This window comes from Emydura macquarii, unplaced genomic scaffold (assembly GCF_026122565.2).
Source record: "Emydura macquarii macquarii isolate MOO-44397 ecotype Brisbane River unplaced genomic scaffold, CSIRO-AGI_Emac_v2 contig_1253, whole genome shotgun sequence".
Classification (NCBI taxonomy): Eukaryota; Metazoa; Chordata; order Testudines; family Chelidae; genus Emydura; species Emydura macquarii.
This window is the reverse complement of record NW_027131390.1, coordinates 35840316-35862924: the sequence shown is the minus strand read 5'-3', so window position 1 is coordinate 35862924 and position 22609 is coordinate 35840316. Positions and strand designations below refer to the sequence as shown.

The following is a 22609-nucleotide window of genomic DNA, read 5'->3' as shown; positions in this document are numbered from 1 at the left end:
CAGCTCACTGGGCAATTTCCAAATGTCAAAAAAAATTGTTTCAGGTTTGACTGAAAAGAATTTTATTTTTTTTAATTTTCAGCCAATCAAAAAGAAAAACAAATTATTTTCAAGTTGAACGAAGCATTTCACTTCAGTTGTGACCAATTTTCAACATTTTTTACTAAAAAAAATAAAATTAAACGAAAAATTGAAATTAAAACTCATTTCCAACAGAAAAATGAATTGCTTTCTTTTGAAAATGTCCACATGAAACACTTAGATTATTTCAGATTTTGGGAAGGGTTTGTTTTCAGAAATGAATGGTTTGGTGGAATCAGCAAGAATTCCTGACCTCTTTTGGTGTTGTCAAATCTGTGTTTTTTGCAGATTGGCAAGTGTCAGCTAAAAAATGTTGCCCAGCTTTTATGAAATGAGGATGAATCTTGTATCTCTGTCTGGTGTATGAATTGTGTCGGGCCTACTGTGTGCAGGTATAATTTGTATAATCAGCTGTGTGAACACGTTATGCCTTTGTACTTCTGCATGAATTATGTCTCTCTGTCTGTGTAGGCATTGTGTGTCACTCTTCAGGTGTTGTATGTACTACAGTATGAGGGTATGAATTGTGTCACAGTGTACGAACATGTGTGCACAGGATGTGTGGGTCTCAACGTGTGTGTGTGTAATGTGTGTGTTACTGAACCCATGTATGTCTGTGTTGTGTGAAGGTGTCTGCATGGTGTGTGAATGATGTGGTACCTGATGCTGTGTCACTCTGGAAATTCTCAATGAAGACACTGGCTGTACAAAAATAGCTGGCGGGTGACGTCCCTGGAAATGTAACAAGTGACCCCCTGGCAGAGCTGAGCCCTGCTGCGGGGGTCTGGAAAGGCCGAAGGTGGGATGTTTACAGCTCTTGGGGGACCTTGGGTTTCTTTCAAACTTCCCACTCTTGCGACACTAATGGCGTGGGCAGCTCCCTCTGCCCGGTGTGTGGGCGGGAGTGTGTTTGGGGGTGCAATGGAACAGGCGCGTTGCCATTGAGAAATCCACCGGCGCGGTGCGGGGGTGAGTCACTTTCTCTGCTCGCCAGACAGCTGACGATGACTCCCTGCTGCCTCGGTGAAACTCCCCCAGCGCCGAGCAGCCAGCCACGCTTCCTGCTGGCGAACTGATCCGCGCCGCCGACGAGGGAGGGTCGGGACACGTGTGACACCCACCGACCCGGAGACACCGGCCGGCCAGGGCGCTAGGGGGCAAGGCACCGCCAGGTCCAGGCTCCTTCCCCGCCTCCCTCCCGGCGTCACACCAGGGGCGTGCCTCGGCCGGCTCCAGTCCCTGCCTGCCGCTGCCTGCCTGGGACTCCGCTGCTTTCGCTTCCAGCCGGGCAGCCAGCACCGAGCATGGAGACTGGCCCCCTCCTAGCCCTGCCGCAGGATAAAGCGGCCCCCTTGCCCGACCTGGGGAGAAGGGGCCCCCCTCCGGATTTCTGCCTGGAGCAGGCCCCCCCGCTGGCCAGGCCCCAGGACGCGCTGGCTTTCAACAGGTGGGTACAAGGGAGCGGGAGCCGGCAGCTGCGATCCCCCATGGGGAGATGCGCTGCTGGAGGGGGGAGCTGGGAAGAGAAACAAGCCGAGCAGCTGCTTTTACCCCCCCCCCCCCCCCCAACGCGGTGCCCCGTTCTCCAGCTTCGGGGCCAGGCAGCCCCTCCTCCAGGGGCCGTTTTACAGGTGAGCTTCTTGGCTCCTGTGGAGTTGCAGGAAGTTTTAGAGAAGGGCTAAGGCGGGTGGTGGCTGTGGGTGAAGGCGAGACGCAGGGAGTTATGTTGCCAGGTCAGATATACAGCGGGGGGGCAGTGCGGGGTGTGTATACACACACACATACACAGGCGCATGTAACCAGCGGGCACTGGCTGGTGGTGACATCAGTGTGCTGTGAAACAGGCAAGCTCTCCTTGTGCCGGGAGTCTGGGCTGCGGATTGGTTGGCTTGACAGCTTCCCTGCCCACGGCTGGAACCCAGTTGCTGCTAGCATGTCTGTGCTCACAGGGACAGAAGGAAAATCCCGTCTTACCAACGGTGATCTGGAAGACTGTGCTAGATCCCTGCTAGCTGCAACTACTTTTAAAGAGCAGCTGGGCTCTGAGAAGTGACAGAACAGGGGCTCTGTGAGCTTCCTTATTTGTCTTAGTGGGGCCTACACCCCCTAGGCTTGGTCTGAAAGTCAAGAGATTACTTTCTGTCTGACAGTCTTGCAAACCCTGGGCACCACCCTGGGCTCCTGTTGAATTGTGCGTCATCATAACTAGTAATAAGGATTCTTGGAGGGAAACGTAGTTATTAATAACAATAGTGATAGAGGAGCTGGACTGGAACCTAGCTCAGCTTCTCATAGCTGTAGTGACTCGGCTGAGCTGACAGGAATAAAAGCATTGTCATTGCTGGAAATGCATCTAACTGTATTTATTACTGTATTCAGATCTGATTCACAGTACACACAAGGGACAGTTCTGTGGGATCAGCGGGTGACTTGTGTATATTGTCATTTTCCTGCTTATTACTGCTTATCCAACACTCTTCTACCTCGCATGGCTTCTGCTGTAGCATGGACAGGGGCTTGCTGGAATTTGGGATAACATTCCAGGAAAGTAAATTACTTTTCATGAACAGCTTCACTCTCAGCAGAATGACCCAGATCCCCAAAGGAATTTAGGTGTCCATTAATGTACATGGGAACTAGGCATCTAAATATCTTTGAGAATCTGGGTCAAAGCTATTATTATATTGAGAATCTGGGTCAAAGTTTAGGACCACATTTAGGGCCAGATTTTTCAAGACTTCAGCATATTGGGTGGACATTGAGAGCTGAAAATCTCAGTCTGAAAATCTGGGTTTAGAGTCACACTGGGAGTTGCTGACCTAATTCAAAACCCAAACAAAATTTACTAGCTACATGCCTGTGGCCAGATGGGGCCTGGATATTTTGCATATTAATAGCCAAGTCATTTGCATAAGCCCTATGTGAAGTAAACAGAGCCAATGACTGGTGAGTATGGCCACCTCCTTGACCTGCTCACATTGTTTAGTCCATTGTTCTAGCAGCCCGGTGTTCACACATTGTCCTGTTTTCTTTAATGTACAAGATACCACAAAATTACCATAGATTTACATTATTATTATTTCTATTGCAGTACGACCTAAGGATCCCAGGCAGGCATCAGGGCTCCTGTGGGTAGGGACCATCTTGTCTATGCAGGAGACTGATTTTTCTCAGAGGCTGGTGGAGTTAACTCCTCCAGGAACTAAGGGCCATCACAAGCCTTGCTATCTCCCACTGCAAGTGCCAGGTGGACAACTCCTACTGGCCCTCTCTAACACACACAGAGCAGCACTGGCATTTCAAAACAAAACCCACCCTCAAACCCAATTCCTCCCAAAACAAACCACTCCCCTGCACCCACAGTTCTCCCTCTGGGGAGAAGATGAGATATAAAATAAACAACACACTTAATGCATGACTGCACTGATGAAGGTGGGCCTTATCAGAACTATGTACGTGTGCAGCCCCTGACACGATGGGGTCCAAGGCTGTGCCTAAGGCTCCTTTACACAATACAATCACACTTGCACTGGACAAACAAATAACACAAAGGCAGCCGCTGCCCCAGGCAGCTCACCATCTGGGATTTCGACAGAAGGTGACGGGTAAATGAGCTGTCCTGGTGGGGCAGGGTGGGAGAATAAGGCTCCACTAGTGACAGGTGAGCACCGTAAGCTAGTAGTCAGGGTGGTCTTGGTAATCACAAGTGACCACTAGGCTAAGCAGTGCCAGTGGGGTGTGATTTGTAGGGATCAGCAAAGGCAGATGTCACAGAACAATTTAGAAGAGAGTAATGTCACGGGAGCAAGAAAAAGAACACACGGGGTGAAATCCTGGCTCTATTGACGTCAGTGGGAGTTTTCCCATTGATTCCATCATCAATGGGTTTTCTCCCACAGCCCCTCCAGCCTGGCAGGGCGGTGGGATCTGCCACTGCAGGGAAGAGAAAATGCAGGGGCTAGCTCCTCACCCCGCCCTCGACATTTGAAAGGAAGTCCTCGAAATCGGAAAGCTGCATGGGCTGGGATGTCGGTGCACCAGGCTGGTTCTTGTATCAAACCAGAGTGGTGACACGTTCTCAGGTGCAAGGGGTCCAGACTCCAGCCAGCCTGCCTGCCAAGTTTTGTTCTGCTCCATGTGTGGCATTTCATGCTAATTTGTTTAATAGGATCATTTGCATGGTTGAAAAGAATTTGAATTCACATAAGCTTTTGTGGTCAACACGCCCTGCCCTGAGCAGTGGCTGGGGCAGGTGCTTCAGGACATGAGGGAAGGGGAACCTGGGTGGGTCACTACTGGGGCTGTGGAGGCTAGAAGGGTCTGGGGGGGGGGGGGGGGGGGGAGGCAGCAGAGCTAGCATTGAACAAGGAGGGGTGAGCAGGCTGCTCAGCAGGTGCTACAGTAGCCTATGGTGGCCAAAAGATACAACTGCAGGAAAATACCCCCAAGCCCTTCCTGCAACTCAGCTGGATGCATGAGTCAGCTGAGATGCAGGGATGTGTGACGGGCCTACCTAATCTCATGGTTGCCATGTGAGATGTGCGACATTTGGCAGCCCTGTTTTTATTTATTATTACTGCGTGTGCTGCAATCATGGCTAGAGGCCCCCCGCTCCTTGTGCTGCGTGCTATGCAAACACGTAACAAAAAATGGTCCCTGCCTGGAAGGGCAGACATGGGGGTGAATGCAATGCTCGTACAAGGTGCTGCACTAACAGTCCTGGAGACTGATGTCCCAAGAACAGGGGCAGCAAAGGTAGGCAGTGTCTAAGTTTCTGGACTAGTGTTCATCATCCCTGCCCTGACGGCACCATTAGGCTTCTCCACATGAGGATAAACAGTGTGTTGGTAAAACCTGATGGCTAACACATCTTAAAGTCCTAGTGTAGACACGGCACATGGTAGTAGGTGCCCAGACGAGGCAAACCCTAACAGAGATCTTAGAAGGCACCCAGACCGCGATCATGGGAAACTGCTACTTACCCTGTCTTAACGCATTAGGTAGTATGTTAGTGTAACCCACTCCCACTCAATGTAGTGCTGTCACCCCGTACTAGTGGCTGTGTCACATAATGGGTGATCTCCGGCTACAGCCCTGGCTAGACGAACAAGGCCTTTTAGCTCAGGCAAGTAGAGGCTCATGTCTATACATCCAGAGGTTCTAGATTCTTTCCCTGTTGCCAGCAGCCTACACATTTTAAAAAACACCTTTTATCCTAGTGTGGACAGACCTTTTGAGAATGACAGGGGAATTCTGTCTCCATAGCCAGTTCCATCTTTGCCCTCCCTGCTGGCACTACTTATAAATAAGGTGTGTGTGTGTGTGTGTGTGGGGTCAGTCAGTGCTAATTGTGGTGAGACCCTCCCCTCCAAAAAAACAAAAAAACCCACATCTAGGCATCTCCTGTGACAGCACATCATCACAGGGCTCATTGGACGTGCCCTCACTGATCTGTTTAATATGCATTGACATTTCGTACCTTCTAGCTTTTCGCTGAATCCTGTGGACATGGGGTCATTGTCTAAGCCTCCTGCCCATACCAGGGACTGAACCTCACAGCCCAATCCAAACTCAGTGGGAAGATTTAGCACCAAAATCAAAGGATCCTAGTTCTCCGATTGGACTGGTTTATGCATGGGCAAAAAGGTCACGTATCCCACAGTGATGCTAATCTAGTTAGAACATGCTACTCCCATGCAGGGCCTGCTGGGGAGCTAGCTAGCTGGACTGCCTCTGGGAACCGGCAGAGTTACAAATAGACACAGTGGGATCATTGCAATTAAAGTTCTGGCGCCCGTCAGGGGAATTTCCCAGCTGTGGTCTCCAAGGCTATTTGCTCAAAAACAACAGAGATTCATTTGCACAGGTGAAACCTTACCTGCAATTATTGAGTTCTTTCTGATCACTGGTTCCAGGGCTGATACTTGAAGGACTTGACTGCGCCTAAAATCACGGGTAGTATTAACACTGCTCACTACCGATACCGTGCTGTACGGCACATCTTCAAAGCACCAGGGTGACTTTGATCCTAGTAGATCACAAGATGCTAGATGCTAAAATCACATCATGCTGATTAGCATTGTTTCACTTACACACACACACGCCAGATCCTGCTAACTCTCATACATACGAGCTGGCATCATTTTAGTGGGCCTATTTGTGTGAGTGAAGGTTACTCACAAGAGTCAGGGTGTGCAGGGCTGGGCCCATTGCCTCATGGCAGTAACTGCTATTTAAGGAACAGGGGTGAATGCTGTATGCATTTTCAAATCAGAGACCCCCGTCTGTTTTTAGAGGGTAGACAGAATTAAGCTCAAATTTTAAAAAAATGACCCAGTGATTTTGGGTGCTCAACTTGAGACACTGTGGCTTGATCCAAAGAAGTGCTGAGCAGCCATAACTCTACCTGAAATCAGTGGGAGCTGCAGGTGCTCTGCACTGTTTGAACATTAAGCCCAAGGTGTCTCAAACTACAAGCCTGAGTTGAAGCCCAATTTAAATGCAGTTCTGGCTCAAGGGGATTTTATCACAGGTTGGCTGTGTAGTGTGGGCAGGGCTAACCCTATGTGAGTATCATTCAAGAATCCTAAACACTCCCCTCGGCTGAAGTCTGGTGTGTCTAATACACATAACAATCCCACCACATGGATCGTCCTCTGAGAGCTTCACTGCCAAAAGCACGAGCTTCTACCATTTGCGCTAAAGGAGTAGCTCCACTAGTTAGTAACAACAGTAGGCTGCTATCCTCTATTCAGCCAGCCACTAGAAGGGGACATACAATTTGGTTGAACAGCGTGGGTCGTGCTAAAGCATTCCTAACCTCGTTTCCTCTGGTTATCTCATCCCAGCCTGTGGGAGGTGCCTCAGGAAGTAACACGCTGACCAGATTGTCATTAGAGTGGGAGATGGGCCAAAGCTGCACCCAGATTTCATTATGCCCCTAAATTGGGGCATGTCTGGGTCTGGGTTTTGGTTCAGGCCCATCTCCATTTACAACCCCCTTGACCACCTGGGAGTTTAAATCCTGTTTAAGTGTGGTTGCCAAAGTAGTGTAGATGGGGCCTAACAGCCAGATTTCCAAAGGGATTTAGGGACCTCAAGGTGCAGCTAACAGGTGTGGCACCTAACTCCCATTGAAAGTCACTGACTTACTAGGCGCCCGTCTGCTCCTCAGCTCAGAGCCAGCACCTCGCTCCCTCAAGCCCTCCTTGAATGTTCATGTGCAACTCCCCGGAAGGAGAGATATACACATGATTACTGCTCCCTGTGCAACAGCGTCTCAAGGCAGCTCGCAGCCAGAGATGGGCGTCGTCTGCCAACCCTCTTCCAAACATCTGAACTTACGTAATCAGAACTCAAAAGTCAGGAGTGACAACATTCAGCAACATTGAGTGGAAACGAATGGTGTAGCCTTGTCTGTATTAGAAAAGTCAGATAGGTAGGATTGAAAAGTCACTCTAGTCAAACCACAGCAGCCCCCTAATGTAGATACAAATTAGTTCCATCCTTGCACCAGTAAATTACTGATTTAAGCTACAATTGATGTAAGCAAGGGGGAAACAGTTTGTGTGTCTGCATTGGGAGTTTGCATCGGTTTAACTGGGTCAAATTTTAAATAGATTTTCTTAGATAAGGACTCAATCTCATTGTAGCTGGAGTGAGTCAGCTAGGAGTAATGCAGAGCCAGTGAGAGAGTGAAATTCCCTTTGCCAGTCAGGTTCGATAGTCAGATCACCAAGCTCTCTCTCTATATATAATCAATAGCATACCTGGTGAAGGGAAGGAGGAGGGTGTGTTACCGACAGGGAACTGGCAGCCGGCTGCGTGAGAACAAGTTATACACTCGAGAGAGAGATCTCTAACTGATTCACTTACTGGCTTCACAAACCCCTGGCTGCTGGAAATCAATCTAGACACACTAGGGAGCTCCCTAACTTGGCAGGTTGTTATAGCACAACGCAGCCTGATGCAGCAGCAGACACCCAGTCGAAGTATTGCCACTTAAAGGACACTGTTACCATGATGCCGCCCCTTGTGGACTCCAGGGAGAGGCTATTAGTAGGGATGGGGCAACTAGTTTGGACAACATGAATACCAGCACCTAGCCTTTGGGTTTCGGTAAAAAGGTGGACTTTTCTTGTGTTACTGGCCCCCCCTCCCCATCCCCCTGCTGGGTCTTCTTGCTGTATTTCCCCTCCCTGCCCCACACTTTCTGCGTCTTCCTTTGATCTGCCTCCCTGCCTCCAGCCATGCTGGCATCACTGCATAAGTGACGAAGGAAGGAAGGACGGGTTTCAGCATTGGGAATAAGGATGAGGAGAAATAGCACAGGATATCAGCACCCAATGACCTGGACTCTGCCGGCTCCACCGTCTGCAAACCCAGGCTCCTATGGTCTCTTATTGCAAGGTCCGAAAACATGATTATGAGACTGTGCCAGCTGATGACAGCCCATCCCCCTTGTCAGGTTCCCTCACCCCTGGGGACTTCATCACACCAGCGAGCGAGATGAGAAAACAGCACCCACCAACTTCCAAATAAAGCAAAACACAGCTCAGTTCCTCTGCCTCCTGGAACGTCCCCGCTGTGTCCTTCTCTGCACACGTGCCCAGCCCTGCAGGAGAACAGACTGCCGATTCTGCTGCGGGCATAGCACGGAGCTGGGCATCATGGCATCTATCCCCATCTCCCTGCATGAGGCCAGGACCACATCCCTGCTTCTCTCTGTGCTTTTCTGTTTCCCATTGGGATCATGATACCAGGCCTCCTCTGTAAAGCCTACTGAAAGGCATGATCCAATCTTTACTGCTGAGGAGAACTCTCCCTGTGCAGGCCTCCATGTGGGCCACAAGCTGGTCCAACTTCGTGTCACCATGGGTGGATCTGCCCTCTGTTTGCATTCCCATGCCATTTGCAGCAAACAGGCAGCTTTTTCCTAACAGCACTATTATTTCAGTATTGTCACGCCAGGTGAGAGCATCCCAGGGCTCAGGAATCATGGCAGGGCAGCATGGGGGAAGCTTGCTGTGTGGAGAAGGAGAGGCCTGCAGTCCCCAGGGAGATAAAAGGATTCCTTCCTCCAGCACTAGGTTAGAAGCCAGAGGACAAAGGCTGCATAGGCTAGCCAGGTAACTAACAACCTGGCCCAGCCAACGGCTTGGCCCCTGACACAGGAACCTTTCTGCCCCAGTGGACTTTTCCTGCCCACTTACTGGGCTCGTTGGCAAGAATTCTAGTGAGTGCACCTTACTGGAAATCTGATGGGCTTGGGGAAGCCCATCATTGCTCAAGTAACTGGGAGCAGGGTGGGTTTTTCAAGCCCTAACTGTCTCGTGTCAGAGTTTCCTGCCACCGGGGCCCGCGCTTCCTCTATCAGCATCACCGCTTCCTGCCACCATGGGGCTGGCTGGGTGGAGAAGCTGTTGCTTTGGAAACAGATTCTTGGCCAGAGGAAGCTGTTCTGCACACAACGTAGCCCCCCTTGAGTCCCAGGGCAGGAGGAGGCACGGAGCATGTGGTGGAGTCTTAGAGGTACCCAAGCACCTGCTTGCACAGGGCCCGGTGATTTCAGGAACAAGGTGTGTGTGTGTGTGTGTGTGCGCGCACACACGGGGGAAACCTGCGTCAGGCGACCTGCTAGCGCACATGATGCAAGATCACAGTTCTGATCAGCCCCGGTTCCCAAACCTTGCTCTCCATTCTTCTGGTAGACCTGGCCCAGGCTCTAATGACTGGTGGGTTTCTAGTTGTAAGGACCAACCTGGAAAGAAGTGAAAGGCCTGGCTCATTTCTGAGAGCTGCCAAATGTACGAGACAAATGCTGCTTGCACTGAGCACCTCCTCAATGGAAAGGACAGTACCAGAAATGCTTCACAGAGATCCGGCAAAGCATCCCTACGGTCCATCCTACTAAAGGACCCAGGAGAAAACCCTGTCTGAACAATTGGGCAGTGAGACTTTGGACTAGAGATCCAATATCAACATGGTGGTAAAGATCCAGGGGTTGAGCCTGCACGCCTGTGTTTAGTTGCAACATGCACGCAGTCTGCCCTGGCCAGCCAAGTGGCCTCACAGCAAATGCAGAAACTTGCAGTGCTGGGTAAGGTGGGTTTCATGCCCAAGACCTTGGTTACATGGACCGATTTGGCATCTGATACACAAGTGCATCTGGTACCTGGGGAGAGGGAGACTTCATCCATGCTCCTGATTTAGTCCAGTGAAGACAGCTGGACCGGTTTGAAGGGTAATTGGGAATTCTATGAATGGAACATAGACATTTCAAGATCTCCTCATCCCAGGGACATGAAAGGAAAGCGTCGTGGCGCTTCTCCGTTGCAACACGTCTGGTCTGTATGCATGGTACGGCGCCTAGGCCAAGGGAGCAATGTAGGTTTCACTGGGCTGAAAGCAAGGGAGGGAGGATTTGTATCAGTGCATGTGAGAAACAGAGCCATGGGCCCACTGTACCACTGGGCAATTGCCATTGGCAATCCCAGTCCACCTGCCTCTGGATGGCAAAAGCAATAGCTTGTGGTAGAGATTCCTGTCTGAAACATGGTCATCAATGGTGGAAATACTGCTCCAATGCTAGGACAGTCTGGCCAAGCACCACACGCATCTTGGAAATGCAAGAGCTGACTTTTCTCCTTGGGAAGACAGACAAGCTTGGCAGCACCCCAAGCTCTGGGCACTCACCAGATTATATGCTCCCTTTGGGACCCAACAGGCCGATCAGGCGGGTACACTGTGCTGGATATTAGCAGGCGTGTTTCACTGGAGAGTGGGTCCATAGTTAGTGCCAGGGGGAAGCTGTGCCTAATGAAAACAATGTTGCAGTTTAAGGCATTCTCCCATCAACTCCTGCATGACACTCAGTCATTCAACATGAGTTTACAGAACTGGGACACCAGCGATTGGAGATTACACTGGAACATGATCTAGCACTTGCTATATTTGGCCAGTTAGTCCAAGGCACAAATGAAGGTTGCAAGGTGCCCCAATACATAAACCAGAAGGATTGGGGTGGAAGAATTGGTGAATCTGTCTGGCAGGCTGTTGTGATTTACAGCTCCCTACTGGTACAAAGCAGTCATTTCCAGACCTGGCAGGCCAAGAGAGAGCAGACCATAAAATTCTTCTGATTCCTGTCTCTTTTTCTCCCTCACAGCTGGTTTTAGAGCCGTGATCTCAAGACCTGGCCCATTACTGAAATTCAAACCTCTCGGTGTTTCCACAAAATGCAAACATATGTTAATATTTGTACCTCTGCGCCGATTCCCCCTTCTGGTGAACTGTGAGGGGCTGTCAGAGTCCCACGAGGCAGCTAATGCTGCTCTCCTAAGCTGTTCCAGTTTCAGTCATCAGTGGGAGATGAAATAACTCAATAAAGTGGAAAAAAGAGATCACACTGTGATTTCCACCATGCAGTTTTCTTGCTTTGTGGTTGGTTGGTCCCAGCTAGCTCAGCTCATGGTAAGGACTCCACGAGGCCGCCCTGCTGACACTGAGAAGTGATTTGGCTTTGATTCATGAATCTGTGACAATTCCCCCCCGGCCCCTCCCGATGGCAGACCTATCTTTTAGTTCTGCTTTTGGAAGCACGTGGGGGAAAGAGACAGCTATTCTAGAGGCATTGGTCATGGAGCCTTTGTTGAGATTTCTGCTCAGTGAGTGTGACAGAGAGGTTTAAACCCTTTTGTTAGACATGCTAACACCTGTTGGTCAGAGCCATTTACTTACTTATAAGCAGATGGGTTCTTTTTTCAGAAGGCTACAAGCAAAACAGTTTAGGAGTCTGAGAGAATTAAAAATGGCTCCTTTGAAGTCTTAGGGCTGGGACCCGTGCGCCTGCGTGGGAGGAGGGTGGATTTCTGACCTTCTGGGCTTTGTTTGAGCTGCTAGATGGAAATTTGAGCAATACCTCAGGCATCAGTAACACTCTTTGACCCCTGGATGTGGCCTGACAAATAAACTTGGGTCACTTAATTTAACAGGTGCACTCTAGCCATGGTTGTTTACAGTCCCCCCTCCCTAGCCTAACAGCAAAGGCGCCGTGGTGCTGGATAGGCTATGAAAGCCACAGGCAGGCAGGCAGAGAGAGATTTCACTGCAGCATTGTGCTAGGCCGAGGGGTGGGGAGGCTGCGTTTGCAGCTTACCACGCTGTGAATTACTGTACAGGATGACAAAGGGCAGGCTGCGCTCATGAGAGGCGACCTGTTGGATCCCCTTCACGGCTCCACTCGCAAACCTGCCCAGGGACAGTTTCTGGTGCCATGCTGTCCCGTTGCGTGGCAGGACTTGCCTGGCTGAGGTGGCGTGGGGAGAAGAGAGGCTCAGCCTGTCTCAGCCTCTCTCACATGCGCTTTTCTCCAGCTGAATTCCCCTTCAAAATCCCTTTCAATGAAGTTGTTTATGCAAATCTAATGTATGCAAATGCCCCTTACCAACAACTTCCCCAATTTCTACATGAGATTGATGTAACCCTCATCCTCTGAGCCCGTCTCAGTGCATGGCCGTGCTCTTAGTCGGCAGGGAACGCGTCAGAGAGAACTTGTTTTCCAGAGGCAGGCTCTGAGGAGCCTGCTAAGCCAGCCCCAGATGTTGACACCTGGGTAAGGGGAGATCTTTCTGCGCTGTGTTTCTTGGGGGCTGCTCCTGGGAAGCTGGTGCGGGAGGGGGAAGGGCAGGGGCCCTGCACAGGGACTGCATGGGGAGGGGCACCCTGGGTTCAGGGCTGCGAAGGAGAGCGGGTGATGCTGCCGGGGCCCATATGCAGAGGATAATTGATCCCAGAGCCCGGCCCCTCAGTTGTGCCCGTTCCTTCCTTTTCCCCTTGTTGACTTTCCTTCTCTCTGGGTGACCTGGCAGGGAGGACACTCGCTGTGCGCTCAGCGAGCCTGCCATCTCCGACAGGCACGACTCGGAAGAGATCGTCACCTACATCTCGGAGAGCATGACGGTGACCTCAGATGACGAGGAGAAGCTGCTGCTGCTCAACAAGAACACGGAGCTGCGGCGCATCAACAAGGAGGTGAACAAAGTCCAGGTGCTCTTTCCCCCCCCCCAGCCTCCCGTCAGCTCCCCGGGCCATATGCTGCCTGACGCAAGCTACAGGCAAGCTCGTCTTCCCCCTGAGCCTCCTCTCAGCGTCTGGCACGCACCCGCGCCCCGCTGCCTGCAGCGTGACCAGCCATCACTCCCTCCCCCATCACCCTGACCCATGCTACGTCAATCAGTTCCATCAGAAGGGACATGGCTGGCCCTTCCAGGGTTTGCCCTTGATAATGGGGACCAGACTCGATGACCCAGAAGGTCTCTTCCAGTCCAATGGCCAGCTCCTCATTATCTCCTCGGCTAGCAGGGATGTGTGGAGGGGGCAGAACAGCTCCTGAATGCAAGTGCTCAGTCCCCCTCATCCATGAAGCGCCCTTCCAAACCAGCACTCTGTCCTGCTTCTCCATAGCATTGTGTGGGTCCAGCTGTGCCATTCTCCATGTCATGCCCCACCCCATCACAGTGCTGGGTGCAGTTACAGCCCCCAAGAAGCCATGTCTTCATCTTCAGTCTCTTCCCTCCCTTGGGAACACACGCTGGACTGCTCAGCGCCAGGTGACAATGCAGTCACATAGTGGACATAGGGTACGGGGTCCAAGGCAGCACCAGCAGAGGGTGAGCTTGGAAAGATGTTTTTCCCTGGACCAAATCAGGCAGGGATCCTGCCAGATCACATCTGCCAGCTGGATCATTGCACGAGCTTAACTACAACCACCAGGATCAATGCTAAGCACAGCCTGCCCTAGTCTACACTGTTCACTGCCATGATGTCCCAAAGTCCTGTACTAACAGGAGCTGATGCTCTAGTGAAGACAAGCCCATAAACTTTCATGGGAGCAGGATTGAGCCTGGAGGGTATAAACCCCTCGGGGCAGGGACCTTTCATTGTTACGTGCCTATCACATGCCCTCGTGCTAGAATCTAGAATGATTAAATAGCCCACAGCCAGAGTGGGGTTAAGACAAGTGTCCTGGGCAGGTCCCATCCCAAAGCCCTTCTGTCCCCATCATTTCCCCAGAAGCTCCCACCGGAGATGCTATTTCTCACCTGTGACAGGCTAAAGCTCGTATATGTAAGCTTTTCTGCCCCACTCTTGCAGCTCATGAAGCTAAATCAGGAATGGGACCAGATCTACCACACCACTACCCTGGGGCTGCAGCAGAAGATGGGCGCCCTACAGCAGGAGGTGGGCATCCTCAAGCAGCAGACAGAGAGGCTCTCCATGAAGCTTGAGCATGAACAGGTGAGCAAAGGAGCCCTTGATACTTTCTGGGCATGCAGTAGAGAGCCTAGGACTAGGCTGGCTATAGGTTGTATTGAGAGCACCTGACAGCACGGGCGGGCTAAGGCAGCAAAGCCTGAGGTGTTGGCTCCACAATCTCCTCCCTTCAGTTTTACTGGGCAGGTCAGTTTTTCAGTTGTGTAGCAATATTCTGTTGCCTCCCTCAGGGGCTCTTCCTTTGTCCCCCCAAAGCAGAGCAGCCCCACGCTGTGTTTATCCAGAGACACAGCATGGTGTAGAAATGAAGCACCGGGGTGGAGGTGACAGCCCACGCATTACTGCGCTTGTCTTTCACCTGGAGAAGCCTTGGTTCAAATCTGTCTTGGCTGACAAGAGAAGTGACTCTGTTGGGCCTTTGCCTAGTCCTAAAAACACTGGTGGCAGGAGGAAGGGATACGTAATACCCAGCTTGTTTGCCAAACCTACTCTCCTTATCTCTAATACCAAATTCACCAGGGATTCATGGGAGTCAGACCCCCTAGAGGAACTAAGCCTGATTCAGAGCCCACTGAAGTCACTTTTTATTTAGTACTTTATAGAGGAGGTCAATATCATTAGCTCCCTGTTAGGGAAACTGAGGCACAAAGAAGCAGAGCAGAGCTAGCCCCTGCTAGAGCCAAGACTAGAACCCAGGTTTCAAGTTCTAGTCCAGGGTGCTATCCCCTCGGCTACCCTGGGCCAGAGGTGGGGTGGTAACAAAGGACATTGGTTTACTGCTTGCAAAAGACACATTGCAGCTCCCTTCTCAGCATCGATTTCCAGGAAGCGGCACCATAAGGCCAGGTGGAGAAAGGCCAGCGAACAGAAACCACTCTCCTATGGCATGCGAGTTTAGGGTGCTGCAAGTAGCATTCAGGGCCTGTCTGCTTCCTTTGAACGTTAGCATCCATCCCCATTACAGAGCAAGAGAGAGTACTACGAACAAACTCTCATCCAGGAGCTGAAGAAGAACCAGCATTTACAGGAGTATGTGAGGCAGCTAGAAGGCAGACAGCACCATGGAAAGGAGAAGAGGACCTTGGCTGTAAGTTCATTGTAAATCCTCCGTCTCCTCCTCTTCCCATAAGAGAGCTTTGTACCAAAACTGCCATGCTACAAACACAAGACCGTGATTGGGTTGTAAGAGTCCAGCTTTGTTATTGCACAGAAAACAGCCACCCCCCTCTTCACTCAGGGAGGGCAAGGGACTCCACCATCTTTAGATCAGCTCCTAGCTCTAGACTCAAAGGCCACCTGTGCTTGGCACTCATCATATTGTGAGGGGTGAAAGACCTCAGGTCAGTGCTGATGCACAGCCGTGGCTTTGACAATGTCTCGGAGCTGTGCAAGTTGCTGCAGCATGTAGCTAAATCTATTAACACCACCTCCCTAAACAAGTTGAACTCGTCCAAGATTATTACGAGGTTTGGGATGGAAAAGTCAGAATGAAAGAAGCAAAGAAATGGTCTCAGCAGCACAAAGAGTCCAGCTCCCACCACAAGCCCGTCCTTTAACAACTGGACGCAGCCTGGTGGGGGAGCTACTCAGAGTGGGCTTAGAGGACATGGAGAGCCGAACACTCAGTTACATCAGCTTTCTCTGTGTGGTGCTAGAACAAGAGAATTACTGACAATGTATAAACCTCATCATGGGTCCTCACCAGCCAATCTCTTTCCTCTCCCTGACTTTCCCCAGGACTCAGGTTCCACCTACTGTGATTTTGAAGCACATCTAAAACCATGCCTAGAACAATTGTAGACAAATAGGCTTCAGAATTTCTCTGGCCAGCATGGATGGGTCATGGGGATCCAACTGTGTTAAAACAACAGTGCTCAAACCTGGCTAGGAATTGAGGCTGGATCAAGGCTCCAGGATAGCTTAGCCCCATCTACACTGGCCAGCCAAACTGTGCTATGTTATCATTCAGCTATAGCCATGCTGAAGCTTGGTGTTCAAACACTGCTTGAAAGCCAGTGCAGACCTCGTTATTTGTATTAGAATAACATCTCCAGGCCTCGACTGAGGTAGTGTCTCTATTTGGCTAAGCCCAGGCGCTATATAAAAGAGTTTACATTCTACACAGACAAGAGATGGGAGAGGAAACTGAAGCACAGAGTAGGGAAGTGACTTGCCCATGGTCACACAGCAGGTCAATGGCAGAACTGAAACGAGAACGCAGGTCTCCCAACTCCCAGTTCACGCCTATCCACTGGGTCAACTCTTTCCCTACGTCATGCAATAGCCTTATTTTGCTAAGCCCATTGTCTCAGGTGGCCCAGGCTGGGTTGCTGGTAACAGGGAGAAATGGTCTTGAGCAGCTCAGTTACCCTCCTGTTGGAGCAGTTCCTGATCCAAAATTATATCTGAAACGAACAGAAAGATGCAGAAGAGATTTAAATCTCACTGGAGAGACAGATAGTAAATGCAGGTCTTCAGGAGCAAGTTTCTCTGGTAGCACAGAGCCTCCTTGTTGGCAAGCTGGGCACCAGGTCACTTTAGCTTTACCTTCATGCTTTTCTCACCTGCTGCCACACACATGGTACCGTCTCCTACCACGGGCATGGACGGATTCAGGGCTTCTCAGCTGTTTCCATACCAGGATGGAACTGGTCTGTCCTGCTGGCTCCCGCAGTGGTGCTACGGGAACGGGATGCTGGCTTGCGAGGGCCTGTTATCCAAGAATGACTTTGGGACAAGCAACAGATTCTGTATCAGCCCCAGCCAGCCCCTCCCCCGCTTGTCACCAACTACTGTCCCTTATCCCTGTGCTTGTGGTGACTGGGAGGAGAACTGAAGCCACCCAGAAGCCAAGCTACATGTGACCATTTAGTGTTTCTAAGATGCTGGCCCCCCGTGCCCTGGATAATGCCAACAGCTGACCTTTAAGCTTTCCTTCCTTAGGACTCCGAGGTGTTAGCAAACGTGCCCTGGGAGGAATTTGTAGATGCCCAGTTCCCGCTTCACAGGAAGAGTTTGAAAGCAAATTTGCTCAAAAAGCACGATGAAGCCAGTCAGAAAGTGCAAGGGAGTGAGATCTACAGGCCCAGGAAGTGCAAGCACGTTGCCAAGATGGATAATAGCTCGGATCCTGAGAAAGAGGTGACTGAGCTGAAGGACCAGCTAGAGGCCTTGAAATGCCAGGTAACTTAGCATCAGCAGGGAAGGGTGGGTGCTGATGGGAAAAGGGATTGCTGGAGTGGGGCGGGGGATGCAGGGGGGAAGAAAAGAGAACCACATGGAAATGTTTGCTCAGGTAGGTGGGAGAGGGAGCTGGTCTCAGGCTAACACCCAAGAGTGGTGCAATACTCCTCTCCAGCCCTTCGCAGAAGGGACTGGCATTGGCTCTTTTGGCTATTGCTTCCTGATCGCTATAGCGTCTGTGCTCTGCCTCTTCACCAGCTCACACCACCTCACTGCATCATTTTAATTCCCCATCCTCCCAGCTTGGAGAAGCCCTCTCTGCAGCATTCTTCCAAAACCACTGTGTTAGACTGCAAGCAGTGTTGCTTAGTGGCTAGAGCACTGGACCAGGACTGAACTATTACAAGCGCTGCCACTGGGCTACTGGGTACTTTGGACATGTCACTGTCTCTGTGCCTCAGTTTCCCCATATGTAAAACAGGTTTAATGATCCCTAAGTGCTTTGAGACTGCTATATAAGAACAAGGTATTATTACTGGCATAGCAAGGGGAGGGCATTAAAATGACCAGTCCCCAAAAGGTGGCAATGACCTTAGCATGACAACTGGCATAAGACTATAGCGATCATCCTTTCCTACCATACTGGCTGGTTACCCAGCCGTGACAGGGCTTCCAAACCACCTACTGAGAGGCACCTCTTCCTGCTTTCACAGACAGAAATTTACGAGGCGGATTACAGGACAGAACACAAAGACCGGGAGCGAATCAAAGCAGAGAACGAGAAGCTACGGAAGAAGGAGGAGGAGATGAGGCAGCAGATGGCACTTCTGCAAGAGCAGGTGAGTCCCTCCCAAGTGCACTGGCCGGCTGTTGATGCAACTCAGCTGCAGGGAAGGAGCAGCAGCAATCAGTAATTAGGCTGTATTTGAGACTTTCCCAATCAGGGCAGAAAGAATTTAGGAACATTGGGCTTGCCACACTGAATCAGACCACTGATGCTGCTAGTTTAGCCTCCTGTCTCCAGCACTGACCATCACCCAAAGCATCAGAAAATGGGGAAGAACCTCCATAATATACTTTGAAAGTTTTTCTGCCTCCAGTTTACGCAGCTGTTTTGTGGGGGAATCCTTTCGGGACCCTGCAGGAGATGCGAGTCTCCACACTGTCTTTTGGTTTGCAAGTTACAACCATTATCAGATCCCATTTTCTTACATCTGACATACTGGGTCAGACCATTCCATGGGCACAAGGCTCCTGGCCAACTTGTCCTGCATTATCACTAGTCGGGGTGTGGATGCTACAAGGGGACTACTTCCAATTCCTGATGATCTAGCAATCTAGAACATACGCCCATCTAGTGTCCTGTCTTCTGACAGTGGCCAATGCCAGCTGCTTCAAAGGGAATAAAGAGAGCAGGGCAATCATCAAATGGTCCATCCCATCATTCACTCCCAGCATCTGGCAGTGGGAGGTCTAGGGACACCTAGAGCATGGGATTGCATCCCTGACCATCTTGGCGAATAGCCATTGATGGACCTATCCTGAATTAATTTATCTAATTCTTTTTTGACTCCAGTTATACTTTTGGCCTTCACAACATCCCTGGCAATGAATTCCACAGGTTGACTGTGTGTTATGTGAAGAAGTACTTCCTTTTGTTTGTTTTCAACCTGCTGCTTATTAGTTTCATTGGGTGACCCCTGATTTGTGTGTTATGTAAAGGGGTAAATAACACTTACTTATTGACCTTCTCCCCACCATTCCTGATTTTATAGACATCTATCATATCCCACCCCTTAGTCATCTCTTTTCCAAGCTGAATAATCCCACTCAAACTCTCCTCATATGGAAGCTGTTCCATACCCTTAATCCTTTTTGTTGCCCTTTTCTGTACCTTTGCCATTTCTAATGTATCTTTTTTGAGATGGGGTGATCAGATCTGCACAGTATTCTGGCTATGGGTGTACCATGGATTTAAATAATGGCACTATGATATTTTCTGTCTTATCTACCCCTTTCCTAAATATTCCTAATCTTGTTAATATTGTTGACTGCTGCTGCACATTCTGAATAGGCCTCTGAAAACATCTGCTCAATGACTCCAAGATCGCTTTCTTGAGTTGTAACAGCTAATTTAGATCCCAGCATTTTGTATATATAGTTGGGACTATGTTTTCCACTGTGCATTACTTTGCATTTATCAACATTGAATCTGATCTGCCATTTTGTTGTTCAGTCACTCAGTTTTGTGGGCCAACACAGCTACAAGGGAACAAGCTGGGGTCAGGTCTGCCTATGTATTTATAAAGCACCCAATCACCATGCCAAGTACCAGGCAGCTGACTAACTGGAATTGTTATTCTTATCTTTAGAAATCCGCAGCCACTTGGGAAAAGCTGATGAGAAAATAGGAGATGGGAATTATTCCCTCCCCAAATCAGCATGGCCTGAGTTTAAACTGCATTCAGAAGTGGTTCATGGTTTTAGTGGCACAACAGATAGTGCTTCAGTTGCATAGAGTCTCATCTGCCTCTCCCTGCTCAGTTTTGGTTTTTCTTTGCCTTCGTTGCAGCTTAAGATCTTTGAAGATGACTTCCGGAAGGAGCGGTCGGACAAGCAGCTGCTTCAGCGCCTCCTGAAGAGCAAGGGCAGCCCCAAGGAGCCCATCCTGGTTCATCGCTGCAACAGCCAGGAGAGGCCACTGGTACCTGCCTCGCCTGCCCACTCCACTTCCTCCATACCCCGGCGAGGCAACTGCAGCAAGCACTGTGAGAAGCACAGCCAGAAGCAGGGGGAGTGCACCAAGCGCCACTCACGGGATGCTGAGGCATAGGCAACCCCACTCAGCAGAGACTACTAGGAAGGAGAGACGTGGATCTTCCAGGCAGAGCCTCTTAAGCGAACACGTGGTCTCTCCAGTAGTCACCCGTTATGGGGTGCATGTCTCCAGCCACTAGGAACCAGCTGTTGCACTGTGCTCTTGCAGAGGCTAGCAGGAGATGCTTTCAACATCATAGATGCTTTCAGCAGCCACACCTTCCATTGGTTATAGCTCAGAACACTCAGGGCTTCAGGGTCGGGCAGGCCCGCAGAGCAGAAGCCCAAGTAAACTTACTTGCTTCCTCCCTACTTTTCTCCAAGCTACTGAAATATGAACGGAAGGTTTGTGCCTGGATTTGGAGCTCATCTCCTAGAGCCATCCAAGCAACTGCACCTTGGTCCCGGGGGAATCACCTGCTTAAGTCTACCATGCAAATAATTCTGGGCTAGGGAACGCTTGACAAGAAGCACCTATGTTGCCCCCCACATTAAGAAGAGGGTGGATAACAAAAGGCCCTTGGACACTGGGGAGATGCTAGTGTCTGGAAAGGGCTCGTCCTCCCTGTACACACTGGAGGCCTTGAGTCCTTAGCTGTAAATCATCCTGTATTCTAGCAGTGTCACCCAATACAGCTGCTGTTCCAGCAAAGGCTCTCTCAGTGCTTCATTCAAATTCTCAGGGATTTCAGCAGCTCCTCGCTCCAGCTTCAAACTCAGCCAGCGAGGACTGGGGACAGCTGTTACCTTTATTTATTTTAACCAGTCTTCTGGATCCCATAGAGTTGGTACTTTATATAAGTGATTAAAAGTAAATACAAATTGGCCTCGTTTCTTCTGCTTTTTACCGGGCTTGTAAGTTACAAGACCAAAGATGTGTTCTTTCCTTCGCTAAAAACCAGTAGCTGTGGATTTAGGAACCAGCTTGACAGCACTGGAGCTGGAAGCTATTTACCTACAGTGGAAGCAAAGCATGATTGGCAGTAGGGCAAGCTTCCCCAAGGATGCTTCCCCAACCCTGCCCTGAACAGTCCGCTGCTGGAGAGAATTCCATCCTCAGGGTCTCTCTCCGACTCCTAAAAAGGTGGTCATCAGTCAGCTGGTTGTGGCAACACTAGTCACCGCTGTCCATTAGGAACTGGGCTGAGAACAGCTAGTTACAGACTCTGTTTGGCTAGGTGCAGACCACTGACCTATAGCCAAAAGCCCCAAATTCCACTAAGGGATTTAAAATCCAGTTTGAGGCAAATCAGGTTCTCATGACCCTAGGTAGACTACTGTTAACAGCTGAGCCAGTTAACTTTGAAAGGCAGCCACGGAACAGGCCAGGTTACCTGCTTTCCAAAGCAATAGCAGCAGGATTTTATGCTGTGTAATCTGAGACATACAAGATATGCATGTGCTTATGGGGTGAACTGACATCTCTGCTCAGATACCATTCATGAATGTAGTATAACTACTTAGAGCACAGATAACCAGGTCAGAGCCATCACATGAGGGTGAAAAGCGCTTCAGAAAATCCAGCACGTGCATCAAGAAGTTCTAGCTGTGTGGAAAATATCCAAACAGTGATTCATGGGTCGTTCTGATTCAGCAAACTAGGAACATGCTTGTTAAAGTGCCTAAAGGTCTGTTTACCAGACAGATGGGGCAAATCTTTGGCTTGTGTGGGAAGTCATCAAATAATGAAGCATCACTGACCTTGGTGTCAAGTGGAAATCTCAACCTTGAGTCAGCCTCATAGCCCAGCACCTTCAGTTACTGGCTGGCAAGGTTCAGCTCTCCTGCACGCCATCTTCCTTTGGCTAGTCAGCAACGCTAGGCAAAATGGGTTGAACTTTTTTTTTTTTTTTAAAAGGTCCCAGAACAGAGCCATCTATTCTCCAATGTCTTTCTCTGCAGGGCATATCTCATTTTGCACCAATTCCGCAATAATCTACTCTGTCCATCTGGCTTGGCAGTATAAAGACGGTGTCTGCTTGGCTGCTTCCTCTAAAGTTTTTAAAAATAAACTAAAAGGGCCTTTCCTAAAAGATGTTTTTTTCTGAAGTTGTATCTTGGCAATTGAATAGCAGCATGGTAAGTATCAGACTATTGCTTATTAAGCAGAAAAGCAGGTGCCCTTCCCCCTTAGCTCTACCATCCTGCCTCCCTCGGATAGTGCAGTAGCCTTATAGAAAGATTTATTTTCCCAGATAAGTTTAAACAAACACCATACATGGCAACACAAACCCAAAAGAAAGATTCATAGTTA

General features: G+C 49.9%; 1 protein-coding gene across 2 annotated transcripts; it reads left to right on the top strand.

Moving 5' to 3' along the window:
- Positions 1 to 1201: 1201 nt before the first annotated feature.
- LOC137154019 (TNFAIP3-interacting protein 3-like) lies at positions 1202 to 21181 on the top strand. 2 transcript variants are annotated; one of them, XM_067549775.1, is made up of 7 exons: positions 1202 to 1528; positions 12951 to 13113; positions 14236 to 14379; positions 15320 to 15442; positions 17299 to 17538; positions 18252 to 18377; positions 20111 to 21181. In XM_067549775.1, exons 1-7 carry the CDS (start codon positions 1386 to 1388, stop codon positions 20369 to 20371), a joined length of 1200 nt encoding a protein of 399 aa, XP_067405876.1. In that variant the 5' UTR covers positions 1202 to 1385; the 3' UTR covers positions 20372 to 21181. The 2 variants fall into 2 exon arrangements, with proteins under 2 accessions (XP_067405876.1, XP_067405877.1); XM_067549776.1 differs by lacking the exon at positions 20111 to 21181 and adding an exon at positions 19911 to 19988.
- Positions 21182 to 22609: the final 1428 nt, after the last annotated feature.

What these genes read in the sequence shown, in the direction of transcription:
- LOC137154019 (XM_067549775.1), top strand. Translation starts at nt 1,386, where the DNA reads ATGGAGACTGGCCCCCTCCTAGCCCTGCCGCAGGATAAAGCGGCCCCC. An exon ending in TAGAGGCCTTGAAATGCCAG is followed by an intron (nt 17,539 to 18,251) that starts GTAACTTAGCAT and finishes CTGCTTTCACAG; the next exon opens with ACAGAAATTTACGAGGCGGA. An exon ending in TGGCACTTCTGCAAGAGCAG is followed by an intron (nt 18,378 to 20,110) that starts GTGAGTCCCTCC and finishes CCTTCGTTGCAG; the next exon opens with CTTAAGATCTTTGAAGATGA.